The sequence below is a fragment of the Haemaphysalis longicornis genome, unplaced genomic scaffold (assembly GCF_048455015.1).
Source record: "Haemaphysalis longicornis isolate Haplotype H1 unplaced genomic scaffold, Haemaphysalis longicornis Haplotype H1 scaffold_12, whole genome shotgun sequence".
Classification (NCBI taxonomy): domain Eukaryota; kingdom Metazoa; phylum Arthropoda; class Arachnida; order Ixodida; family Ixodidae; genus Haemaphysalis; species Haemaphysalis longicornis.
The window spans coordinates 68,935,354-68,959,477 of record NW_027526225.1 but is presented as its reverse complement, the minus strand read 5'-3'; the positions used below and the strand labels follow the sequence as shown (position 1 = coordinate 68,959,477).

The following is a 24,124-nucleotide window of genomic DNA, read 5'->3' as shown; positions in this document are numbered from 1 at the left end:
GACAGTGGACGGGAAGCGAAAGGAGGCCGTCTCTTGGTGTCGAAAAGGCGCACGGCGTCATGTTTGGGGATTTTATGAGGCCGGCGTAGGTGCATGCTTTTGGTTTATGTATCATTCGACTCGAGAATGGTCGCCTGGGTTTGCATGAACCCGTCCCGCCTGTCAGGCAGCGGGCAGTGGCATCCCTCAGTCTAGGGACGGGATTTGCTTCTGACTCCCTTATTGTGCCAGCACGCGCGGGGACAAAGGCGAGACGGGAAGGCGTGCACACCCTAGGATGTTTGCCTGAGTTGATTGTTGTGACCAATCCGTGGTTCATATAATCCATGTAAAAATGTTTTTTTTTTCGATCTTTCTTGACTCCCCCTTTTCAGCCGTGGTTTCTTCGCCTAAAGCCTAAGAGTGTTTGGTTTTGCCTGGGGTCGGTAGTTCGAGCGGAACTATTTCACTATAGGTCATGGCCGAACAGGATGCTGCGGGCAGAGTGACAACGTAACCGTCATTCTGTCCTGATGTAAATACTTGGAGTAATGTAAATGGCGTAAATCAACCTTATATGCAGCAAGAAAACAAGTCCACATCTCATCCCTTTTTCAAGCATGCGACGTCGGTCACCTTAGCGAGTCGAGATCGTCGTCTCTGCTCCAGCATCAGAAGGAGCTCACTATTTTGACTTCACCATTGACTAAGAAGAGGGAGAGGCGAAAGCGAACTAGTCCAAGCGAGAGCCCGAAGTTATAATCGTTCGAAGGTGAAACTTCAGACGCAGAGTCGAAGAAGATCAGATAACAGGCATTGGTTTGTTTCCGGTTAATGGCTGTGTTTACGCGACCCCACGGCAACATTCCGTAAAACAAAACGTTTGCTTGCATTTGTTCAATGGAATGGCGGTTTCAGTGCGCGCGAAGCTGAACATAGTTATGTCTTCGCTCGTCACAGGGTCGCGAGAGTCGACTAACCTATGCTGCAGACTACATAACTAGAGCGTGTTAGAAGGCACGATTATTGTGGGACTAAGCAAAGCCCACTAAGCAAAGCTATCGCTAATAATGAACTGAATTTAAGTTTATTTCTTCTTTTCTGACTATATCAACACGTCAACACGAGGGAAAGCAAAAGGCGGCCAGCCTTCACTCCCTTTCACAGGGAGTTCATTTCAAGTTCCAAATTTGTTTCCGTTTCAAGCTAGCCAATGAAAATGCAGCAAAGCAATACATACAAATGCATAATACATACAAATATATACAATACAAATGCAGCAAAGCATGCAGCAATACATGCAGCAAACAAATTCGCGGCAGCAAAGTAGGGTGGCTAAAATTAGTGATTAAATTCACGTTCACCTCAAATAAACTACAACTTTTTGTCCAAAGAATATTCTATCTGTATGAGATAATGCACAAAACCATTTTAGTTTCGGTCACTTTTCATTGTTTGTGGCGTTGCGTCCGATACCGCGAACGCAACCATGCAAATGCAACACACGTAAATTCAAACACATGGCTGGTAGTGCCTACGTTCTTGCGGCTAAGCCAAAGCCAAGTTCTATAGCCACTCATAGCGCCTTGATGAAAAATAAACATGATGTTTCAGCAAAGATTTCGGGCACTGAGCATGATGGCGGTCATATCTCGCGGCACAATTTTGCAACAGCAAATAAAAAAAACATGCCTTGAAAAAGTGGTTTGACCCAAAAATACAGCGGGCGCTCGCGCACCGCTGCCGCCCTGTTGCATGCATTTAAAGAGGCTCAACTGTAACGATAGTTTCCAGTAGATGGCGCAGAGCAGTGGATTCAAATTTGTTTGCCTGGAACAAAAGCTATGCCGACTTTGACACGAGAGAAGCCACACAGGAGAGGAAAGCCCTAACAATAAAAAGGGGGAGAACTGAGGCAATAATGTGGCCGCCTAAAATGCAGTTAGCTACAGCATAAATGTGTGCACTGATGAGTGGATGCCTTTAATTTCCCTTTTGCAATACGTTGTGTAAAACGAGGAAGCACCAATATTTGAGATATATTTTTCTATAATTGACTCATCCCCAACATCGTCATGCAGTCGTTTTGATAGATGTAGGTGAATCCTCAGTATCAGATTTTGTACTTTGGGATTCTTTTAAAACTACCCTTATGACAGTTTGTCGTTGCGGGGTTTATAGCTGGATGGAGAAACAGGCTCCTATTACCGCCTAGATGCTCGGAGTCATATATCACCATGTAGCTGGCTAAAAAAACCGTTATGGCTGCAGTCCACAGCTTCTGTTACAAACGCTTTTCTAAATCCTGCTACAAGGGATGCCTCTGAATTGCTTGAGTACTATTTTATTCACATAGCACTGGCTTAATTTTCCAAAGGCCAGCCGTCAATGGATCTCGACTACCTAAGCAGGCGTCTCAGTTTATTCCTTGGGAAACGCGCCTAAAAAACATAATGTCGGAAATACTGGCTCAGACTAACGGCCCATGTACGCGGCAGCGTCGTACGCGCGATGCGTCTCTGTTTTTCGCTCTCCATGTCTCTCTTTTTTACCATTTCGTTGTTCTACGTGAGGCACTCTGAGCCCAACCCATGCACGTATGCAGTGCTGCCTGCTCCGGAAGTAAACAACAGCTTGGATACCGAAGAAGCCAAAATATATAGGTTCAGCCTAGGTAGGAAGGCTTTTTGCTACACAAAGAGCCCTCCCTCACCAGAAAAGGATCTGGCCACCCTGGTGTAGCAGTTTGCAGACACCTCTCATAATTCACCAAAGCACCTTCCATGGCTCACCAATCGCAGTATACCAAAATGTCTCTTAGAAACAAATTCGCGTTTCTCGACGAGGACAACGACTATAGTGTAGAGAGGTTAAGTGACAACCTAACACGGCAATCACAAATTAAGCAGCGGCTCTGGGAGCATAAGCATGTAGGCAAAAAATGGAAAACTAACAGCTGCAGGTGTGACGGCATAACCACGGATCTTTTGAAGGGGGGAGGAACTATAGGTCTGGAAAGGCTTGTTGCAGTACTTTTATGGAATGCTTATGGATTCAAAAAGTACCGATAGCCTGCAAAAAGTCAACCTCATTCTGATTGATGAGGAGCCAGAGACCGAAGTTATTAAGGATAAAATACCCATCCGCCTTCTCTCAGTAGTTAACGTTCTTTACAAAAGGTATTGTTAGCTGCGTAGGGGACAGCCTGGATTCCCAACAAACCAGAGAGCAGCCTGGGTTTGGAAGGGGTACTAAACCATGGATCACATCCGTGTCGTTGATGAAGTGATAGAAAAATCTGTTCAATACACTCAAGTACTTTACATGGCATATAGTGGGTATGAGAAGGCGTTTGACTGAGTACCCACCGCAGCCGTGCTAGAAGCATCGAAAGACAAAATAGAAGAAACCTACATGAGACTTCCCAACTTCATATACACGGGATGCATGGACAGAATAACACTTCAGACGAAAACGTTACATTACCGATCCGATAGGGAGTCTAACACTCCCTATTGGATCGACAATGTAACGTTGTATAAGATCGGCAATGTAATGTAAAGACACCATCTCGGGACAACTGTTCGCACCTTGTCTAGAGGGGGTATTCATAAGCTTATCTGGGGAAACACAGAATTAAGAATATCAGGAGGATACTTGAGCCATTCCAGGTTCACAGATGACATAGTCTTGCTTAGTAGACTGCAGAACACCATTGAAAATGCTTTAGGAACTATAATCACACGGAGTGGGCGTGGGGCTAAGAATCAGTATGAATAAATCTACCTTCAAGTTCCGAAAGAACACCGTCTCCCGAAAGATCACACACACCGTGTAGGGATGTAATATTCAATTTACTAAAATGCCGTATAGATCCCCGCCCCCCTCCTAATATCGTGCCAGCTTCGACGCCTTGGAGCTCCATCCGCGAAAGCGTCTTGCGGCGGCGAACGCCACCGATGTCTCTATTTTGAAGAAAAAAGACACCTCCTGTCCAGGTTAAAAGCAAAGTTTTCTACCTCTACCAGCCAATAATTTTTTCGTGGCATGCGCGACAGGAAACTCCGAACCCGGATGAGAAGGGGGAGAGCGGTTTTCACTCCCGGATCACAGTGCGGCGATAGGGCGTTATTACCCATCGTTCACCACTCGCAGCTGCCTGCTCTCACCAAGGGCGCGCTGGAGGGACGGCTTTTTCGTCAGCTTTAGCGACGGCTCTTTTTGGCCTGCAGTGGCATGTTTCGCTTTCATTGCGTGCTTCCTTCGCCGGGCTTAATTAACTTGTTTGGCACCACCGCCTGGGTAACCCGGACCCGACGGCATGAAGTGGTGGTACGGCAAAGTACGTTAAGGACTGGTTTTCAGGGCGGGAAAACAAAATATAGAGACCATATTCAGACATCTCGCCCTTTGAGAAACGCTAGCTCTTAAGCACTGCTTGCCACGACTGGTATTTCATTTTCTAATTTAGTGAATACAAATTCGGCTGTGTTTTAACAATTATTCAAATAGCACAAATGAGCAAATAGACCGGATAAAGCCTGATCATAAAAGTTCACTCAGCTTTCTCGCAATTCTTGAACTTACGAAAGGGACTACTTTAAATTGGTATAAATAAAAATCACTAAGCTCACATGCCCAAATGTTTCAGTGTCTGTGCTTGTGTCGCGCGGTGGTGTAGCCCCTAGCTAGCACATCAGGATGGCTAGGTTCCGCAGCCTCTCCCTTCGAAAGATGCTCCTCTCCGTTTTCTCTCACTACCGAATCACGGCCGGCCTACAGCGGCAGCGTTGTATGCCGCTCTAGCCGCACCGTGGGCGACGCTGCTTCTGCGTTCGGGATGCCGCGACCGTGATTTCCAGGTTGCGGCTGGCAGAATCTCTGGTTTCGTTGTTTGTAGAGTCAAGTGTGTTAACAAAAATGACGTCGCATGGACAATTTTTCTGGGTGTCGTTTAAAACTTTGCTTTCCAACCGCTTTCAAAACGTTGATTGAAGCCCCTTTTTGTTTACTTGATACACCCGCAGTTTGTGGGCGATGCGGCCACTTTTTTGTAGTGTTTCGCACCTGACCGCAAAGTTCGCCCATCTCGTATTTTTTACTTGATATCTTTGTGCTTCGGGCGGGCGTTCTTTCGGAACTCTACGGTAAAGTTATGAAGAATAAGCACGCCGAAAGCGCCCTCTTAAGGTTAGGAACCGAAACGCAGAAGATGTAAAAGGAAATAACTACCTCGGGAAGATAGTTAGTGCTGACCCCTACGACGAAAGAGAAATCTCCCATAATAGGTAATGGCTGGGGTGCACTCCGCAAGAACTCCCAAATAATGAAAATCTACCTCTATAACTCAAAAAAATATATACAACCGGTGCATACTGCTGGTAATGCAATAGGGAGTGAAAACATAGCGCCTACCTAACAAATGGAACAAAAAATGATAGGAGTAACACTTAGGGACAGGAAGCCAGCTTCCTGGTGTAGGAACAAACTCGAAAAGGTCATTATTCAAGTAAAGAAATGCACTTCGGCTGGGCATGCGCCAAGACGAACCGACAATGGGTAAACAATTATGGTAGCAAAGTGAATGCCAAGAAACGGTTATAGAGAAAGAGTAAGGCCAATAACACGATCAAAGGGTGAAATAAATATATAAAGGGGCAAAGAGTATACTCAAGGGCGTTTATAGCTGGAGCCTATGTATGGCCACGGCCGCTGGATGAGAGGCGCACTGACGTGCGGCCTGCCGCGTGCTCCCAAACCGGCGTGAGGGTGCCTATACTCGGTTACAACTCAAGAACGGCACCGAAGTTGCCGCTGTGCCTCATCACCGCAGCCGGATGTCACTCCGCGCAGCACAAGTAGCGCGTTACTGGGAATATTTTAAACATGGCACGAGCCGTTTTTGTATCTTTTTGGTCCTAATATGCTTATAAACCACTATAGCGACGGCAAACAAACTACGTGAGAAAAGGCAGACGATATCACGCATTCGTGGCAGTCTCCTTTCAAAACGCGCGCGCCCGTTGACATCCGGGTCCGTCGCTTAGGCGGAGTGATACTGTACATGAGCTGGTGCCGTTCTTAACTTGTTCCCGAGTATAGTACCCATCGCTGCCGCGGCGGCGCCACCGTTCCGGGACTGGTTGCGGCGAGCGCAGCCCGCGGGACGCCGGCTTTTGGGCCGCTTATTTCGAAGTGTGGGCTTATCATCGGCGTTCCACGCTCCGCATAAGGCATTTACCAGCACTAATGTTACGCCTGTTAAAAGACAAAGACGATTAGCGGCGGCCGAGCTTAATTTGGTCAAGGTGGAAGTTAAATTCTGTTCACAGCAGCAGCATTACGCGTTGATAGTGGGCCTTCTGTCTTGCATTGTTGTGTCGTTGTGTCTCACGTCGCCCGGCATGCTCTTTGTGACCTCACGCACGGCAGGGATTTACGTTTTGTCTGCAAGCTGCGACTGCAGAGAATATATTAAAATTCCCGACAAGCAGAAACAATGTTTTTGTGGCGGCGCTCGTTATTTATGAGTGCCAACACTTCTCAATGTTTAAGACGTAACCAACTTTTATGTAGGTTTTTCCTCGTGCACTAAATAAAACACCCCAATTCGTATTAATCTCACGGCACATGTGACTTGATTACACGTTATTTAGTTATGAAGTAATACTAATATCATGTCGGCCCTTTTTTATTTTGATAATATATATATATATACAGTTGAATGAAAAGCGATTCCAGTTTCTACCTGATATTTTTACTTCTTCCCTGTAGCCTCTAAAAAAAATTAAGGAGAGCAGATGGGATTTCCGGGTCGACAAAAAACTTTAAAAAAAATATTTGGCGAGCTTGGCAAGCTAAAGTTTCGCCCGGACACGAAAGAAAAAAGCGAAATTGTACAGAAATTCCAAAAACTGCCTAATAATGCGTAAGCATTCGAACACCGCTTTTCCACTTCACGTTTTCTTGTTTTCTTTGCTATTTTAAACCAACAATTGTACATCTTGAATATCATAATTATTAATTGTTCTAACTGCGTGAATTACACATTATTTGTGCAGATACAAGGCATTGCACTTGTTGCATTACGTAGAGACTATGCTGGGGTACTCAAAAAAGAAAGCTGACGTAATAATAACGTATGTGAAAATTTTCTTACGCTAAGAAAATTAATTCGAATTGAAGCGCAGTATGTTCACAGATCAAAACTAGTGCAACGTCTTTAGAGCGCGCTAATTTGAGCGCATACTGGTGCTGCACCAGGAGCCCGGCCGTTAGCTTCAGGGATAAATGCGTATGGGTTTAAATCGGCGGTGAAATAACGGAGGATATAGCGCTTGTTCTCATCGCAAAGTTTGAAAAATGCTTAGCAACGTGGACCGCGTACGCACTGTTTCTTGAACACAGCACGGTGCATTTATTTTTCTTTCTATACAACCTCGAGCTGTAATCAAGTTTTCATAGCGCGTTTAAAGGCATTGTCGTGCCTGCGAAAATAAAACAAGCCAAATCTCTATGCGCGGCAAGACATGACCGGGCCAGTATAAGAGTATCAAAAAAAAAAGACACGCATAGCAAAATGTCTAGTCTTTTCAAATCCTTTTTCGACCATCCTATCGCCTGTCCTCGTTTTATGAGGTGCGCATTCCGCCCGGCCAACATGTTTTTGCAAAGAAGTGTCTTTAGGCAAGCTTTAATCCGTCGCCGGCAAATATTCATCGCTGTCCCGTGTGTCGACACCGCGTTTCCCGAGAAAAGGTGACATTTTTGAAATTTCGGAAGAATAAAGTCCCACCGCTTGAACTGTAACTAATGAACTTGCGGCTTTAAACTGTGCAACGCGGTTTGCGTGCTGTGTGTGAGACGCTTTGTACAAAGCTAACCGGTGGTTATTATCTTTTTGTTGAATATTAGCTTTTTTAACAATGTTGTCGAATATGGAGCATCTTTATAGATTTGTTAGATTTAAAATGTATTGCCTATATCTCATTCAAGAATTATTTTAGCTTCTGGCTGCTTCAGTCACGGCCGGGCGGCTGGATCGAGCGACAGACTGGCACACTTACATACATACGGACAGACAGTTTTCGCGGTTGAGTAGCCCAGGAAGGACAACCACATCTTTAAAACCCGTGCGCTGGCTGTCTCTCTCAGTCGGTGCAAGCGCTCGCCTACGGGGACCGCCCCGCTCCGTCCCGAAACCAGTCCCCGAACGCTAGCGCCGCGAGGGAGTCAAGCGGCGGCAAACGTAACCACCGCCACTCACGCCCTCGCCCGTTGAAATCCGGGCGACGCGGCAGGCCGCACCTTGCGTGCGCTCTCATCCAGCGGCCGTGGTATGGCCTGGTAGGCGTTTTTATGGCTGTCTCTCTTTAGCTGTTGTGCAAACGCTTTCCTACAACTCACTAAGCACTGTTAATGTTTTCAAAACGGTCTATAGCCCACCAAATGACCTTTGTCGGGTTTTGTGATATAGAAGTGAAGTGAAAAATAATTTATGGTCTTAAAGAAAAGAAGAAGAAGAACAAGAAGAGCGCTGGAGTCTGTTCCGTCTCCGTCTTTTCTGTCAATTTTCGCAGTGTTAATTCGCAGTTACCACGCTATAAGTGGTACCGATGTGCGCGTGAAGGTACGAGCGCGTCAACAGGTACCAGTTTCGAGCAAACCGTACGATTTATGGTGATTTACGCGGACTTCGTATTCGTGGTGGTGGCGGCCTGCCGCCAAGCCTACCCGACCTGCTGAGGACAACGGCCGAGGACTTCGGCCCGCTAGGCCGTTTGGCCCTAACCCTGGCGTTGTGAAAAAGTACGGCATCATGGCTTCCGACATGGAGACGACCACGTCTCCGGAGGAGTTAACGACCCCAGGCCCCAGCAACAGCGGTGGACCGATGTGCATTGAGGTTCCAGGTGAGGAAATTTCCTCGGAAGATTTTAATGAGAGTTCCGGTTGGTCGCACGTGGGCCGGCGTATCAGAGCCCCGGCCGGAGGTGAGGGCGCCTCCGTCATTACCCACCAGTCTAGGCCTAAAACAAGGTACCACTTCGCCAGAAAAGTGATCGCATCGACAACGAGGGCAGCGAGAATGCCAGACGTGCTGCCGAGAGAGGACATCAAAGTGATCGTGAGGCCGCGGGGAGGCCTAAACATTGCAAGAACGCAGACTGCGATCGTTGCCTCGGCCATCATGGCGGCGGCGAGGGTTTCGAGAGAAGACGGTGCGGCGGATACCTTCTGCTCTAACCTACACCAGAACATCATGGTTGTGAGTACCCCTGATGAGGGGCGGGCTTTGTCCTATGCCAAGATCCAGGCAATCCGTATCGGGGACAAGATACACGAGGTGGGCGCATACCAAACCACACAATATGGTACAGTAAAGGGGATCATTCGAGGCATTCCTACCGAAGATACTGCGGCGGAGATTGACCGCAATGTCGTTAACTCAAGAAATCCGTTAGCAAGAGGAGCGCAACGAATTGGCAACACGACTACCGTAATTGTGGTCTTTGAGGGCGAAAACGTTCCAAATTATGTATGTTACGGCCCTGTATTAACAAGGTGTAATCTGTATCGCAAACATTTCGATGTCTGCAAACAGTGCGGCAAAGTAGGCCACAGAAAAGACGTTTGCCCTAACCCTGATGTGAAAGTGTGTTTCGACTGTGGGGCCAACAACCCTGCTAAGGGCCACGAGCACGAGTGTAACCCGAAATGCAAGCTTTGTGGGGGACAACATCCAACGGGCAGCAGAGAATGCAAAAATAGATACAAGACTCCCTACGTTGTTACCAGAAGGCAGTGGGAGCGCAAGATTGCGGAGCAGTGCGTAAAGCAACAACTGGCGCCCGGAGAGTTTCCACCGTTGCTGACGTCAGCAGGAGAGAGCAGCACAGCTGGTCGTCGTGAGTCACGATCGGTCAGGGAGAAAAGCGAAAGCAGACACCGAAACCGAAGCACGAGCCGCCGTCGCCAATCGCAATCCAAAGACAGAGTCGGCTGGGCAGACGCGGCAAAGTCCGGGATAGCCAAGAGGGAGCAGCAGCAACGACAGCAGCAGCAGGCATTGCCATTGCAAAGTGGTAGAAGGAAATTTGAAGGTGAAAGTGGGGCGATGAAAGCGCTTAGAGACGCAAACGAGGCGTTGCGGAAGAAGAACACTGAACTAGAGACGACAGTCAATAAGATAAATAAGGAAATGGCCGAGCTCAAGAGAATGATGGCGGCACAGTTACAGCGACTGCAGGCACAGCAGCAGCAGCAGTTATCGCCACCACCACAGCAAATGGCAATGACCGAGGATGAACCAGAAGTAGAGGTGAACCCAAGGGAAGCGAACGGGGCAGAGGCGGCTCCGGCACCCAAGAGAAGGGCAATTGAAAATCTTAAAGAGCGCAGACTCAGCGATAGGGTCGACAACCTTGAAGATAGGCTCGACCGCATTGAAGAGTACATTCGCACGACGTTCACCAGAACAATCACCGACCGTTTCATAGCAATTGAACAGACATGCCAGCAATTGGCTTCGACAGTGCAGAATTTGGCGACGCAAATGGCTAACTTTCAGCAAACATGGATAGGACATCAACCACCGCAACCACAACAGCAGTGAAAGGCCTCCTCGTCTGGCATTGGAACTGCAACGGTTTTGCTGGGAAGAAGCCTCTACTCCAACAACACTTACAACAAGTATCAAGAAAGCCAGATATCATCATGTTGCAAGAGACCCGTATTGAAGAGGTCAGGCTCTCGGGTTACCGGTCCCACGCTAGCCCGCCAAGCCTCCGGGCGGTGGCTGGCAGTAGTGGCAGAGGAGTTTGCACCTTGGTGAGGAAAAACCTCACGTACGTCGAGCACGAGTTGTTGGGCAAGAGCACAATTGAGCACACCATGGTAGAAGTGCTTACGGGGAAAAAGAAGAAGGAAAGCACTTTTCTGGTAAACTTGTACAGTAGCCCGTCACAAGGAAAGCAGAAATTCAAAGCACTGTTACACAAGGCATGCAACGTCGCGGGGCCCGACAGCAGGCTGGTAATCTGCGGGGACTTCAACGCGCCCAATCAAGCCTGGGGTTACCACAAAACTTTGGCAAAGGGCAGGGACTTAATGCAAGATGCTACTGACTTGGGTCTAAATCTAATAACCGACCCAGAATACCCTACCAGAATAGGCAACTCGATCACCCGAGACACAACGCCCGATCTCACTTTCGTCAGGGGTAACGGCAGCGGTACGGGGGACTTTGGATGGCGAAACACGGGGCACGAGTTGGGCAGTGACCACTACATTGTGGAGGTCACTGTCCCGCTCGGTGGCGACGAAGTCGGCAGAAGCTTTCGGAAACATCGACTTACGGATTGGGAAGCCTTTCGGAGGTTGTTACCCTAGGAGAAGACCGAAATTACAGACATTGAGGAGTGGTCCACCCAGATTGTAAAGAAGGCAGAAGAGGCCACCAAGGAAGTCGAGACGGACGAGCGTATCGAAAGGGTCGACAGCCGCCTGGCTCACCTCATCGCAGCCAAGCAGTCCATCCTGACGAGATGGAAGACGCAGCGGACAAACAGAAAGCTACCAAGAAGGTCGCCGAACTCAACGGAGAGATCGAGTCCCACAGTGCTTTGCACTCAGCAGTGGAATGAGGCTTGTAACGCGGTGGATGGCCAGATGCACTGCGGAAAGACGTGGAGTATGCTGAGACATCTTTTGGATGAGACCTCGACCAATACGCACCAGCACAACAACGTCGCCAAGATCGTTCACAGGGCACTGACCGAGCACGGGGAAGATGGGGTGAAGAAACGCCTTGACGATAAGTACCTGCCGGTCACTCCCACAGAGACGCACCCGGACTACCAAGGCGAAGCAAACGAGTGGCTAGATCGAGACATTGAAGTATGGGAAGTGAGGGTTGCTCTGCACGATCTCAACAGCAAATCCGCCGCTGGTCCCGACCGGGTTACAAATAGAGCGCTGAAAAATCTTAATGAAGCGGTCATGGAGAACCTCACGGCATACTTCAACAAATGCTGGCGAGCCTGGTCACTGCCCCGGCAATGGAAAGCTGCCAAGACCATCTTGATTCCCAAACCGGGCAAGCCACCCAACATTGAGAACCTCCGGCCGATCTCGCTTACATCCTGTGTGGGCCAAGCGTTGGAGCATGTTCTCATGAACAGGTGGCAGAGGTACCTGGAAGATTCGGGGCTCTATCCAAACACCGTCATCGGTTTCCGAAACAAGCTCGGAACTCAGGACGCCATGATACAACTAAAAAATGAAATCCTAGATGACACTACCAACACGCAAGACAACAGAGCCATCTTGGGTTTAGACCTGCAGAGTGCTTTCGACAAAGTGAGGCACTCTGCAATCCTGGCCCATGTTTCGCGGCTAAACATGGGCAACAGAACCTATGCGTACATCAAGGATTTCTTGAAGGGGCGGACCACCGAGATCAACGCCGGGCACCTGCGGCTCAAAGAGAAGAAGCTCGGCAGTGTCGGGACCCCCCAGGGCTCGGTCATCTCGCCATTACTTTTCAACCTTGTAATGATTGGGGTGGCCGAGCGGCTCTCGCGAGTCGCGGGGGTCCGACACACCATCTATGCCGATGACATAACGCTATGGGTCCCAGGTGGAAGCGACGGACACATCGAGGGTGCATTGCAAGAGGCGGTTGATGCTATCGAGGAGCAGCTGGGAGGGTCCGGGCTCGTCTGCTCTCCAAGCAAGTCCGAGCTGCTGGTGATTCCACCGAAAGGGGCAGCTAGGAAGGCGAAAGGCAACGATCCTGCGAGAGAGCAAGAGAAAATCAAGATCAGGACGAGCGGCGGTCACACGATCCCGGAGGTAGCGAAGATCCGAGTGCTGGGTATGCTGATTGAGTGCAAACGAGTGAACGGCGAGACGGTGAACCGTCTCGCGGCCAAAGTCACCACGGCAATTCGCCTCATAAAGAGGGTGTCAAACAGAAAAGCAGGCATGAAGGAAGAAAGCCTCACCCGGCTAGTGCAATCCTTCGCTATAAGCCACATTACGTACGTTGCTGCTTTCCACAACTGGAGGCAATGCGAGCATACGAAGATCAACGCGCTCATACGCAAAGCGTACAAGGCAGCACTCGGACTTCCAGACTGCACAAGCACCGAAAAGTTTCTGGCCCTGGGAGTGCATAACACGTTGGAAGAAATCGCCGAGGCGCAGAGGACCGCCCAGCTCGTGCGGCTATCGGAAACAAGAACGGGTAGACAAGTGCTGCGTGACCTAGGCCTGGAGCCAAAGGAAAGGGGACCCGAGAATAAAGACGTGCATGTACCAGAAGCAATTAGCAGACGGTTGCGGGTATGTCCTGTGCCAAGAAATATGAACCCCGAGTTCAACAAGGAGCGGCGGGAGGCGAGGGCCAAGGCGCTCATCGATCTCCATGCCAAAGACAGGGCTGCTGTGTTTGTGGATGCGGCAGAGTATCCAGACGGCAGAAGAGCATTCGCCGCAGCAGTTGTAGGGGCAGCGACCGGTGCTACACGGACGGCGGCGAGTGTGCGGACTCGAGCGGCGCATCGAGCAGAGGAAGTGGCCATTGCCCTAGCCATCGCCGACCCCGCGTGCACGACTGTGCTCTGTGATTCTAGGACGGCAGTGAAAAACTACGCCAGAGGAAGAGTGTGTGGTGAAGCCGCACGTGTGTTGCGTGCGGTCGATCTCGCGAGTGAAAGTAGGTGTGTTGTGATTAAGTGGTTTCCGGCGCACATGGGCAGTGATGTCTCGGATCGCGGCAACGCAAACCACAACGAGGCGGCGAACGCGGCGGCGCGAGGACTAACCAACCGTGCCGCTGCTACTGCGGTCGACCCGACGTGGTGGTGGGAAACCAAGGACAGGATGACATCTTACAATGAAATCGTGAAGTGGTACAGACTAGATAGAAGGACTATGCCGCCACCTCATCCGGGCTTGACCCGTGAGGAAGCAGTAATATATCGACAACTACAGACAGGGTCGCTACTCACCCCGGTTCTGCTGAAGCACATATGTCCGAGTGTTTATGTAAGTGACCTTTGTTGTGTGTGCCGAAAGGAGAGAGCCACTGCGGCTCACATCCTTTGGGACTGTGCCAAGAACCCGCAGCAAGCTACAACGATGACAACGATCCCGTCGCGGCTCGAGGCCGCAATGCGTTGCTACGATCAAGAAGTCCAAGCCCAGGCCGTCCAGCAGATCTCGGCGGCCCTCGAAAGGCAACGACCGAGCGAAACCGGAGGGAGGCTGCCACCCCAAAACAGGGGCAGGCGCAGTCGACCAAAGGGAGTAGTGAGGCCGCGGCCGGAGTAGAGGCGCCAACAGCCGGGAAGACGTCATGGCCGCGTCACGGTGACGCCTTCCTTACACAGGAGGGCTAATCGTTCTGCAGGCATTTTTAATAAAGTTGCTTCGCTCGCATGGTCTTAAATGATAGAAAATGTTCTAACGCGGTAAATAAAATTATACGCTTCAGAGTGTTTAACCCGCGACTTATAAAATATAATACGGGGCTATGGCCTATTTTTAGCCCTTTAAAGGTAGTTCCTAAGAAGCCATAGATGCTGATACCTAATCATAAGGTTTCCCATACACACCCATAGGCCATTTTTGAGTGAGATGCTTCCCTTTGGAACGAGTAGAGAATGATTGCTTTGAGGAAAAACCGGTGACACGCTTTTAACGAATGCGACTGTTTCTGGGCACGGATAACTGAGTGGACAACGAATCAGTTGACAGGTTAGGCGACTTGTTTATTGAAACAGTTGTGTTCTGCTCCCAATGGTGCGACGCTTCTTGCAGTTCATTTAACATGACAGGTTGAGGCTTGATTTGCACGGGAAACTCTGAATCCGAGCCATTTACAAACTTCTTGAATTGCTTGCGTCGCGCCGACACAACCACGACTTTCTTCGGACACAAGTGCCATGTTAGTAGCTGGAGGGTGGCCTTTGTAATAGCTGTGCGACAGAGGCGAGGACTGACTCGCCAACGCCGCGCTTTAGGAACTAAGCCCAGTTTAGTTATTTCTGGCAGTGTACAGTGCGGTTCACCCTTAAAGGGAACTGGCGAGCTCGTGGGCGCAGTGGTTCGAGAAGTGAAGTGGCGAGAAGCGGAGGCAGCCTGCACATGTGCACTGACAGCTCGAGCCGAAAGCCTCCGAGGGTCGTCTGCTACAACGCGCCGCCGGGCCACTCAGCTTCCGATAGCTGGTTAACCTCGCACTCGTAGGATGGAATAAAAAAAGGCTACATTTTTTTCTCAAGCAGCGAAAACTTCCGCACTCTCTTGCAGCCCCTAATTTTTATTGCATTATCCCTGAAAATTCCTTTCTCTCGTTGACTATTGGGCAGCATCATTCTTCATGCATTTCTCCCTTTGTCACATTAGCTGTGGCTAAGCCAGTGTTTATAAATCAGCTTCATAAGGTAATAGTTCATTAACACGGGGTTGTGTATATCTTTTTCTTCCACCACGTGACAATGGTATATTATAAAGTGTAAAAATCATCTCTTTGCTCTTCTTTGCGTAAATATTGTTGCCTTTTTGAAAGTGTGAGACAACCAACCTTTATATTTCAGGAGGAAGAAATCTGGAGTTCCCGCGTCTGAGGAAGCAGGTCCGTGTGTGTTAAGGCTCCCTTATAGTGTGTCGCTTGTTACAACACGCGGCCGTCGCTGAAAATTTTGCCCAGGTATTCGAGTTCAGAACTGCTTACACCTCAACATAATTGATAGTTAACACCGGTTTTCAGAATTCACGAGCTGGGATAGGCCCGCCGTGTTTACTTATGGCTATGTTGATAGCCTCTTACAGGCCTTGTAGGACGGTGAAATAATTTATAAACAACGCTTGTTCAAGAAACCTTAGCGATATGTCTAACAGCAATTTCAAGCTGTCTTACACACCAATGCTTAGTCCAGGCTAATGTGAGAGAAGGGGCAATGCATGAAATTCGATGCTGGCCAGTAGTAGATGAATAAAGGGCGTGTTTAGCATAACGTACTAAAAAATATGGGCCGCAAAATAGTAAGCTAGTTTTCTTAGCGAGAAGGAAAACCTTCAGGGAAGCTTACACTCACACGCCACACCTGAAAGGTGAAGCTGTTCCACTGAGCTTTGGGGGACGCATAGTTAAATTTTGTATCATTGTTAATATCCATATTTGCGGTGCTACTAAACGTCGTCATTTGCATCGGGGAGGTAGTCGTCGTCTTCTCGGTGAGTGGCGGATGAAAAGTCATGCTTAGCATTGTAGACTCCCACGAGCTCTTCGTCGTCAACTCGGGGCATCGATGGCGGGATCTGCAAGTTGTCGCGGGAAGGATTGGCATACTCGTAGCCATTTCTCTAATTATCTATAATGGCGTCTAAAAAATGCGGCGGCGGCGGTGAGCTCTCCCTAGCAGGGTGTCTTTTCGCCTTTAGTGACGGTGTTTTTTACATGCGCGGGAGCCCGTGACGACAGCGGTGGACTTTTTTTTTTTTAAAGACGATAGTCTTTCTTAGGCTACTTAAACCCAGAAATTTTGGTCTGTCTGTATGTCTGTATGTCTGTCTGTCCGTCTGTCTGTCTGTGACTGAATTCAGCCAACCGGGCAAAGCAAAACAATGCCTGCGCAATATTCTTATATAGTCACAGCTAAATCTACCCGTCTATGTCCGGTGTAAGGTTCATACTTGTCAACATTGTTGAAGAAGAACAAGACAATATGAGACAAGAAATCAATGCAGAAGTGATATTTGCAGTGTTCCTTTATAAAAAAGTCAAACATGCTTGAATTTTGCGAAATTAAATACTTTATCAAATGCAGAAAAAGAATTCACTCCGCCGTCGCCTGCTGTCGCCCGCGCCACTATAGCTTCTGGCGCCATTTTAAGAAATCAACCGGCAACAGTTACGCAAGGTTCCACTAGATAGGTTTCACGTTCTGCTTGCAACGCACGTGGAGTAGGGAAACGGGGTTCTATAAACGTTTTGAAGTAGGGCGCCTCGATTAACGCGCGTCTTCGCGGTACGGCAGCGTTCGCATCGAGACACCCGGTTTGGAGCAGTCGAACGCGGGAAATTTAAAATGATTTAAGCAAACCTTTGGCGTCTTTACCTTGGGAGGAGCGCGACGCAAGAGGAACAACATGAGAGGTGAGCGGCAAAGCGAAGGGAGGCATTTACTTCGCAAAAGCCGATAAAGACTATCGCCTTTGACGACATTTGCAACAAAAGGAGCAGATACGCGGCCAATTTTTGTTTTGTAAAGCCACTGCACGTGCCAGGGTTGTTGTTGTTGTTGTAAACTTTATTAAAAATGAAGGCCAAAGGCCAGGGGGGGGGGGGGAGAGTAAGAGAATGGGGTGGGCGGAGCGCAGTCCTTATGGCTCTGTCTTCAAGGGATCTCTTCTGTCATCGTGCAGACCACTGCTAAATTGCCCGTACTAAGCCGCTTTTTGAGGCATAAATGATTATTTCGGAGAGTGTGTCACGTGAGAGGGATGTTGGGTCGATGTAAGTTGAGTTGTCGTGGTGAGGGGGAGTGAATGTACGAAAGCGAGTAATCTTGGGGCAGTGCCAGATGAGGCGGTGGAGATCGGCCACGATGGAGTGGTGGCAGTTGAGATATCGGGGGACGCTCGGCGGTCGCTGCAAGGCACGCACTCACGAGAGCTCGACGTTTGCTCTCTGCTAAAGGCTTTTGCTATTTTTTGTTTTTTTTTCTTTTCCTAAAGCTACTGCATGTGCTACCGATGCTCGGAAGTATCCACGAGGCGCGTGCTCACGAACGCTCGGCATTTGCTCTCTGCTCAGAGATTTTGCCAGTTTTTTGTTTTTCACTAAAGCCATTGCGCGGGCCGGGAACGCTTGTTGGTTGCCGCGAGTACGGGCACATGAGTACTTTTTAGGTATTTTTTTTCTGCAACCCTAAACTTACTGCCGGTTAGAACAGCTCCACTGTAAAAATGTTTTTTTTTTCTTTTTATTACATTCTGAGAAGGCGAGATTACCCAGCTCTCGGAATCGGAATGGTCTGGCGGCGCGCTGTAGCACACAACACGCGGCTGCTCGCAGCTCATGCCGTCAGCGCGCATGTGTAGGCTGCCTCCTATTCTTACCACTTCTTGGAGCCCGCGCTTCAGGGAGCACTACGATGTGAAACCGAGCAGAGAGTTGTTCTGCCAGAGTGTACGGGAGATCTTAGAAGTGTATAAAGCCCAACCATCTCCACCTGACTGGTTAAATGTGTTGGAAAGTGTGGCATGGCTTCGGCCTTTTTAACAAGCGCGCACTAGCAAGTGGCGTGCTGATGTCTTTTCGCGCTTTGTAATCCTTTTTTTTTGTTCTTATTGTGTATACCGAAGACATGCAATAAAGAAAAAAAAAAGCTTCAGGGAGCACTACGGCCGTGCGCTCGAACGTTCCCGTTAAGAGTGAACAGCACTGTACATACCCGTTGGTCGTGGGTTCAAATCCTGGACCTGGACGAACATTTTCTCAGCGTCTAAATTCCTGACGATGCCGTATAGCTTTCCTTCGTAGCCGTGCGGTTGCATCTCAGGCGATTATCGCATTTTTACTTCATAGAATCTGCTTCTACTGCGGAGAATTCCTCTAAAATCGGTTGGTGCACCCTGTTCCCTATCTTCGAGCTGTCCATAATTTCACGCTCGTGGTACGAATGGCTGGGTTCCTGTCTAGCTCACTGGGTAAAGCAACTGGATTTGGACCCGGAATTGAATCCTTAAGCAGAATGTAGTTTTCTTCAACTGCGATTTTCTTACAAGTTTTCTTTGTAACCATATGATGGAATCTCAAGTGGATGAAAAATTCTTTTTTCCCCAGGATACAGTTTTACATAGGACGTCCCCCAGTTTGTTAATAGATATACTCACTTCTTATTACATTTATTATTTCCAAACTTGAAATATCGGTTTGAGTTATACCTCCAATTCCCGGAGGACGTTACAGAAAAGTTGGTCCAGCCAAAATAATACAACATTGTCAAGATGCGGCCAATAAATAACTCGTAAAAATAGAAAATGGCTAGAATTGAGAAGTAGACTGTCATATGTTGTCTTTAACAGTGAAATCGAAAGTATAGCTTTGTTTGGACAGCCTGTTGTTAAATAACTAAAAAATCATTTCCAGGACAAGTAAACAACGAAATATTGTTTGCTTGTCTGTTTTGAAGAAACGCTCAGATATAGTGTAAATATTTTGACGTAAAAATAAAACTAACTGTTTCGAGAGCTTATTTTGTCACTCAGCTTTCTACTTTTAGCTCAATTGGGCAGAATTTGACGATTGCTTGGCAGGAGCAACTGCTAACCAAACAAATATATCTAGTTTGGGAGTTTGAAAAAGTAAATAAAAGAAATGCACCGGCGAACGAAACCAGTTCAATTCATCATGCGTTTCTCGGTCGTCTTCGGGTCACTATTTTTTTGGCATACTTCATTATGCCAACATGACGTACGGAACATACTATGGCAGCGTCCAACACCCCAGACTAAGGAAAAGGATTATTTTCCTGAAACTGATTTTAGACAGGTGTGCATTGCTTATATTTCTTGCGCCTTCCGATCTTGCAAATGTTAGCAAATTGCAGCTTAGCCAACCTCTCATAAAAAGTAGCTACGGTGAGTAAAAACATGTTATACATAGAGACATAAAGCCTATCTATAGTTTTAAAAACTCAATTAGGTTGTTCCCCAATCCTGGATTCCTTGTTTTTAACATACCACGATGTGGAAGAACGTGTTCAAATTACCGTGCCTAATGCCTAAATGTTCATTTTATGACTCACCTGACCTAATTTATTGATAGATTTTAGGGTTTAACGCGCCGACGCAACGCAGGCGATGAGGCGCGCCGTAGTGAAGGGCTCCGGATTAGTTTTGACCACCTGCGGATCTTTACATGCGCCGAAATCTCGTACAGAAAAGCGCCCGCCGCGGAGGGGAAACAAACCTGCGTCCTCGTATTCAGAAGCCCAACGACTTACCCATCACCTGACCTCCGCACTCTTACCTAGCGAGCAAGATGGCCGGTAGCCTTTACTAAGAAATCATTCAGGTTTTTATTCTAAAAAAGTACTCTCAAGATCGCATGGAAGTTATTTAAACGATACGTCTTCCGTTGTTTGGCCCATTGCGGGAAAGCTAAGTAACCTCCTTGCTCTGGCAGACTAAAAATATTTCGCTCACTATCCCATACTGCCAGCCATGCATTTGCCGCTTTCGGGACATGGAGGGGGTTCGCGTAGTAAAGAAGTGTTCACAGACCTGTGGCCTGAACGTGTATCAAGCACATCCGAGTGTTCCCAGAGGCGACGAATTTTTTCTTGAATCTCTGATGTGGGGCGCTGCTCTTTGTTATAGACGTAATCATCAGGAAATGCTCGATGTACCCTATCAAAGTTGTTCTACCGAATATTTTGCGTCTGTCATACACGTTACACGATGGTCCGAATTCATGTTATAGAACGACTCTTAAAGGCCTTTCGCGACGGTTGTCATCCTGTAATATCCAATGATGCGCTTTGGTGCGGCGACGACGCTCCCATTCAGCGTCTAGGTGGGGTTCTTTCCAGACTTGTCTCTGGTAGAACAGATGTTTTCCTTTCTGGTTGGGTTCGGTATTCCCATCGTGTATCTGTCGGACGTAGGCATCGTCTCGTTCAGCTCTTTATTTTCGACAATGCGCTGTGTCACGCGCTTGTATTTCCATTTCAATGCTCGTTCTGCATGTCTTCTCGCTGTCTAGCGTCGCGATTTCGCCCTATTAGAACCCCGTTGTTATTTCAATACGCCCCCTCAATGTTGGCAGCAGCCTTGACACTTGCTGCCTCGTTCCATTGTTCATTTCACGTCAGACACGCTCGCTATTGCTAAGTGTTTCTGCGTCTTCTCGAGATATGGACGTTTTAGGCAACGGAGGTACACTCTGGTGCGTGAATTTTGGTCTTGGCTCAGGAATAATTTTGACCACCTCGGGATCTTTACTGCGCACCAAAATCTCGATACACGGCCACTTTTACTTTTCGCGTGCAGCTTAAAAGCAGCCGCAGTGAACGGTATAGAACCCGCATTTTTAGGCTCACCACTACTCCTTTTTAGCCATTAGCGTCTGCCGTTGGTCTGCACCTTCATTCTTCAGCAGGGGGTGTTTTGTGTGAAACATTTGGGAGCAAGGACCTCCTCCCCCCCCCCCCCTCCCCTGTGTACCGTCGTGGGTACACGGGGGACACCGGTCCCCCGGAGTGGTGATGAAGGTAGCGTTCGCAGTTTGCACCCTCCGAATGACCGAAGGATCCAAGCTATACACCGTGACCGATAGTAGGGCAGTGCACGACGGCTATGAGCCCTTCATATCTAGAATAACATGGCTAAGCTGTAATGTGTGTCATTCCTGGGGACTTCGCGAGGCTGATACAAACACGTGACCACGTTTCGCATCCGACGCGATAGACACGAACTACTTTGGCGCTGCTTAAGAAAACCAACCGGTCATATAGCACGCAAGTTGTCTGCACTGAAGGCTGGATATCACTGGTTACACACTAAATGCCTTCAACTCTGATGCATGACCAACTGATTTCGTCCGCCATGTTACGTTTATTTTCGTTATTACACGATATTCGTAACATCAAGCGTTACAGAGGGGGTTTATTCTTGTGTACACAATAAAATCCTAGCGCATCAAAAATTGAACGGTAATTTATTTATAAAGCGCACTTGAATTCAAGAGCATTTAGACTTAGTTTAGATGAGTAGCGTACAGGAGTTAAGAGACAACTGTACCCCTAGAGTCGCACAATGGCACGGTGAGGCAGGCTGTGCATTCCGTGTGCCTTGAGGGCCAGAATATCCCAGAGTTGACTGACACCGCGAGCTGACGTCCTGTGTACAACCACAACACCAAGCGACCGCTACCCGTACCCACCGCATGTACAGGCTTACGTCTAGTAGACGTCGCTTCGTAGCAGCCGTTCGGCTTCAAATTATTCAACTGGTAAGCTGGACCTTCTGTGTTTAGTAGGAAACAATGCCCATACCGTATAAAACTCAGTTCTGAATGATAGCAACGCTATATACACGTGACCCCCCCCCCCCCTGCCTTTTGTCCCGGGAATGAAAGCTCGCTTACAGAAGCTGCAGCAAATCAGAAAGCGCGTTTCTATTCCGCGGTTTTCGACCTGATCGCAGGGGAGGCGATTGCTACACGCTCCGTTTTTTGAGAGAACGCTGTCCTGAACTATAAATACAGCGAGTGAAGACCAAACAACCTTCAAAAATATTTCCAGCGCCTATTCTGCAATTGCCGTTGCACGGAAACGCACAGAGTTCTTATACTCGATCGCAACAAAAGCAACACTTCTACTGAACCTTGCGACAATTCTGCATTCGTCGTAGACCGTTGGGCCGCTGCTACTACTGAAGAACAGACGTTACCTTGACCTATGAAAAAGACTGCTACACATGTCGAAGGCTTTTATGTGGGTGAATTTTGATTGATTGTGGGGTTTGGGAAAAAGGATCTCTAACGAATCGAAAGTATCGCAGAGCTGCCGAAAACCTGCTCATTCAGTCACCGCCATGTGAAAGAGTACATCAGCCTTCTAGATAATGGAAAGCGCAAATCCTTGCCTGAACTTATCAACACTGTACTGACGCATGCCTACAAATACGAAGCAGCATCTAGTGAGTTTCATACTCGGCCTGCAACACCGTGGAGGATGACAAGAAACTTTCTCTGATATTTGTGATTGCGGTTGCTGCGGACCAGTGAGGGGTGTCCTCAGTGGAGGACTTCGTGGCTGTAGCCACCCTTCCCTGCCCTGTTCACCAGCCGAAGCTGGGAGCAGGGGTAGGAGTCCGTCATCATCTACGCCCAATGTGAAGGCATACGTCCGAATTCGAAGGAAGATGTGGGTTGTCCGGCCATGCGAACATTATGTGTTAAACTGTTCCTGATGTGGGGTCGAACGTGCAATAAGGTGAGTAAGGGGTGGAGAATATTTTGTGCCAGGGCATGCTGTGGGGGAACGTATTACCGAAGTAGCAGCAAGTGCCAAGCGCAAGCACGGCAAATCATGAGTGGACAGAGTGTCCAAGCTTGCCAATACCTCGGCCGGCATTATTGGATGGTGTGTGGGAAAGGTCACAAGCCGACAATTGAGCAAGCTCTGGGAGGTCAATATTCGGCAATGACTGGCAAATCATATTGCAGTGATAATGGGTATACGTGGACACGACGCTGTTTTAATGCACATTTCTGACTTTATGCCCAGTCTTTACGGCCAATGCTATTTTATGTGTTGCCACGCGGCCCGATTTCTGCCAAATTCCTCGCAATTATGGAAAAAATATTCATTGCGCACGAATACATAATTTTTTACAATGACATGTATAAACAAAAAATGAACTGAAAGGCAACTTGAAGAAAATACATTAGCATAATCATGCCGCATGCATTATTCATTGCCTCTTTCTGACGGCAATTTTGAATTACTTGAAGTGAAGGCACTTCTAAACTTTCTTCGTGAAGGCATATGTCTATGCGAAATAACTGGAAAAAACATCTGTGTCCCAAGACAATAAGTAAAACTTTCACGCAAATTCAGTTAATATAGTGAAATTCAATTTATTGCAAGAAACCTAAATTTCGACGAGGTTACGTATGCGGTGCGTACTACACACGATTCTTATTTCAGCGCATGTTCGAGGCCAAGTAAACCAGCAGTGGGAGCACGGCAAGTTGTTCGGAAACACAATACGGGTAGGAGGATAGCTAGAACTGGCGTCAGAGAAAGAGGAGCACATGTATGTTACAGAGTGCCAACCGTTAAAAACGAAAGGTCAGGTTTAGGCGGTAACGAGGCAAGCTCTCACGAACTGCGTATTGCAGAATGAAATGCTGACTCACGTTTTCAGTGGCCCGCCGCAGTATGCAAACGGCGTTATTTGAGCAGGCATATATACTTCAAACAGAGTCATGGACACCCCTCACAGACACCGACAGAGGAACTACGGTGGTTACAATGCCACAAAACAAACGCAGCCGTCCCACTGACGCATCCGTCCATCAACCAAACCACGGAGAAAACCGAAGCACGGAAGGGCACAG

The 24,124-nt window shown here is 48.2% G+C and overlaps 1 protein-coding gene across 1 annotated transcript; it reads left to right on the top strand.

Annotated features, from left to right (window-relative positions):
- Window positions 1-12,153: 12,153 nt before the first annotated feature.
- On the top strand, window positions 12,154-14,361 carry LOC144162009 (uncharacterized). Its single transcript, XM_077692543.1, has one exon. The coding sequence runs from the start codon at window positions 12,154-12,156 to the stop codon at window positions 14,314-14,316; it is 2,163 nt and encodes a 720-aa protein (XP_077548669.1). The 3' UTR covers window positions 14,317-14,361.
- Window positions 14,362-24,124: the final 9,763 nt, after the last annotated feature.

Bases quoted from the DNA above. Each gene is read 5' to 3' on its own strand.
- LOC144162009 (XM_077692543.1), top strand. From the start codon at position 12,154: ATGAACAGGTGGCAGAGGTACCTGGAAGATTCGGGGCTCTATCCAAAC.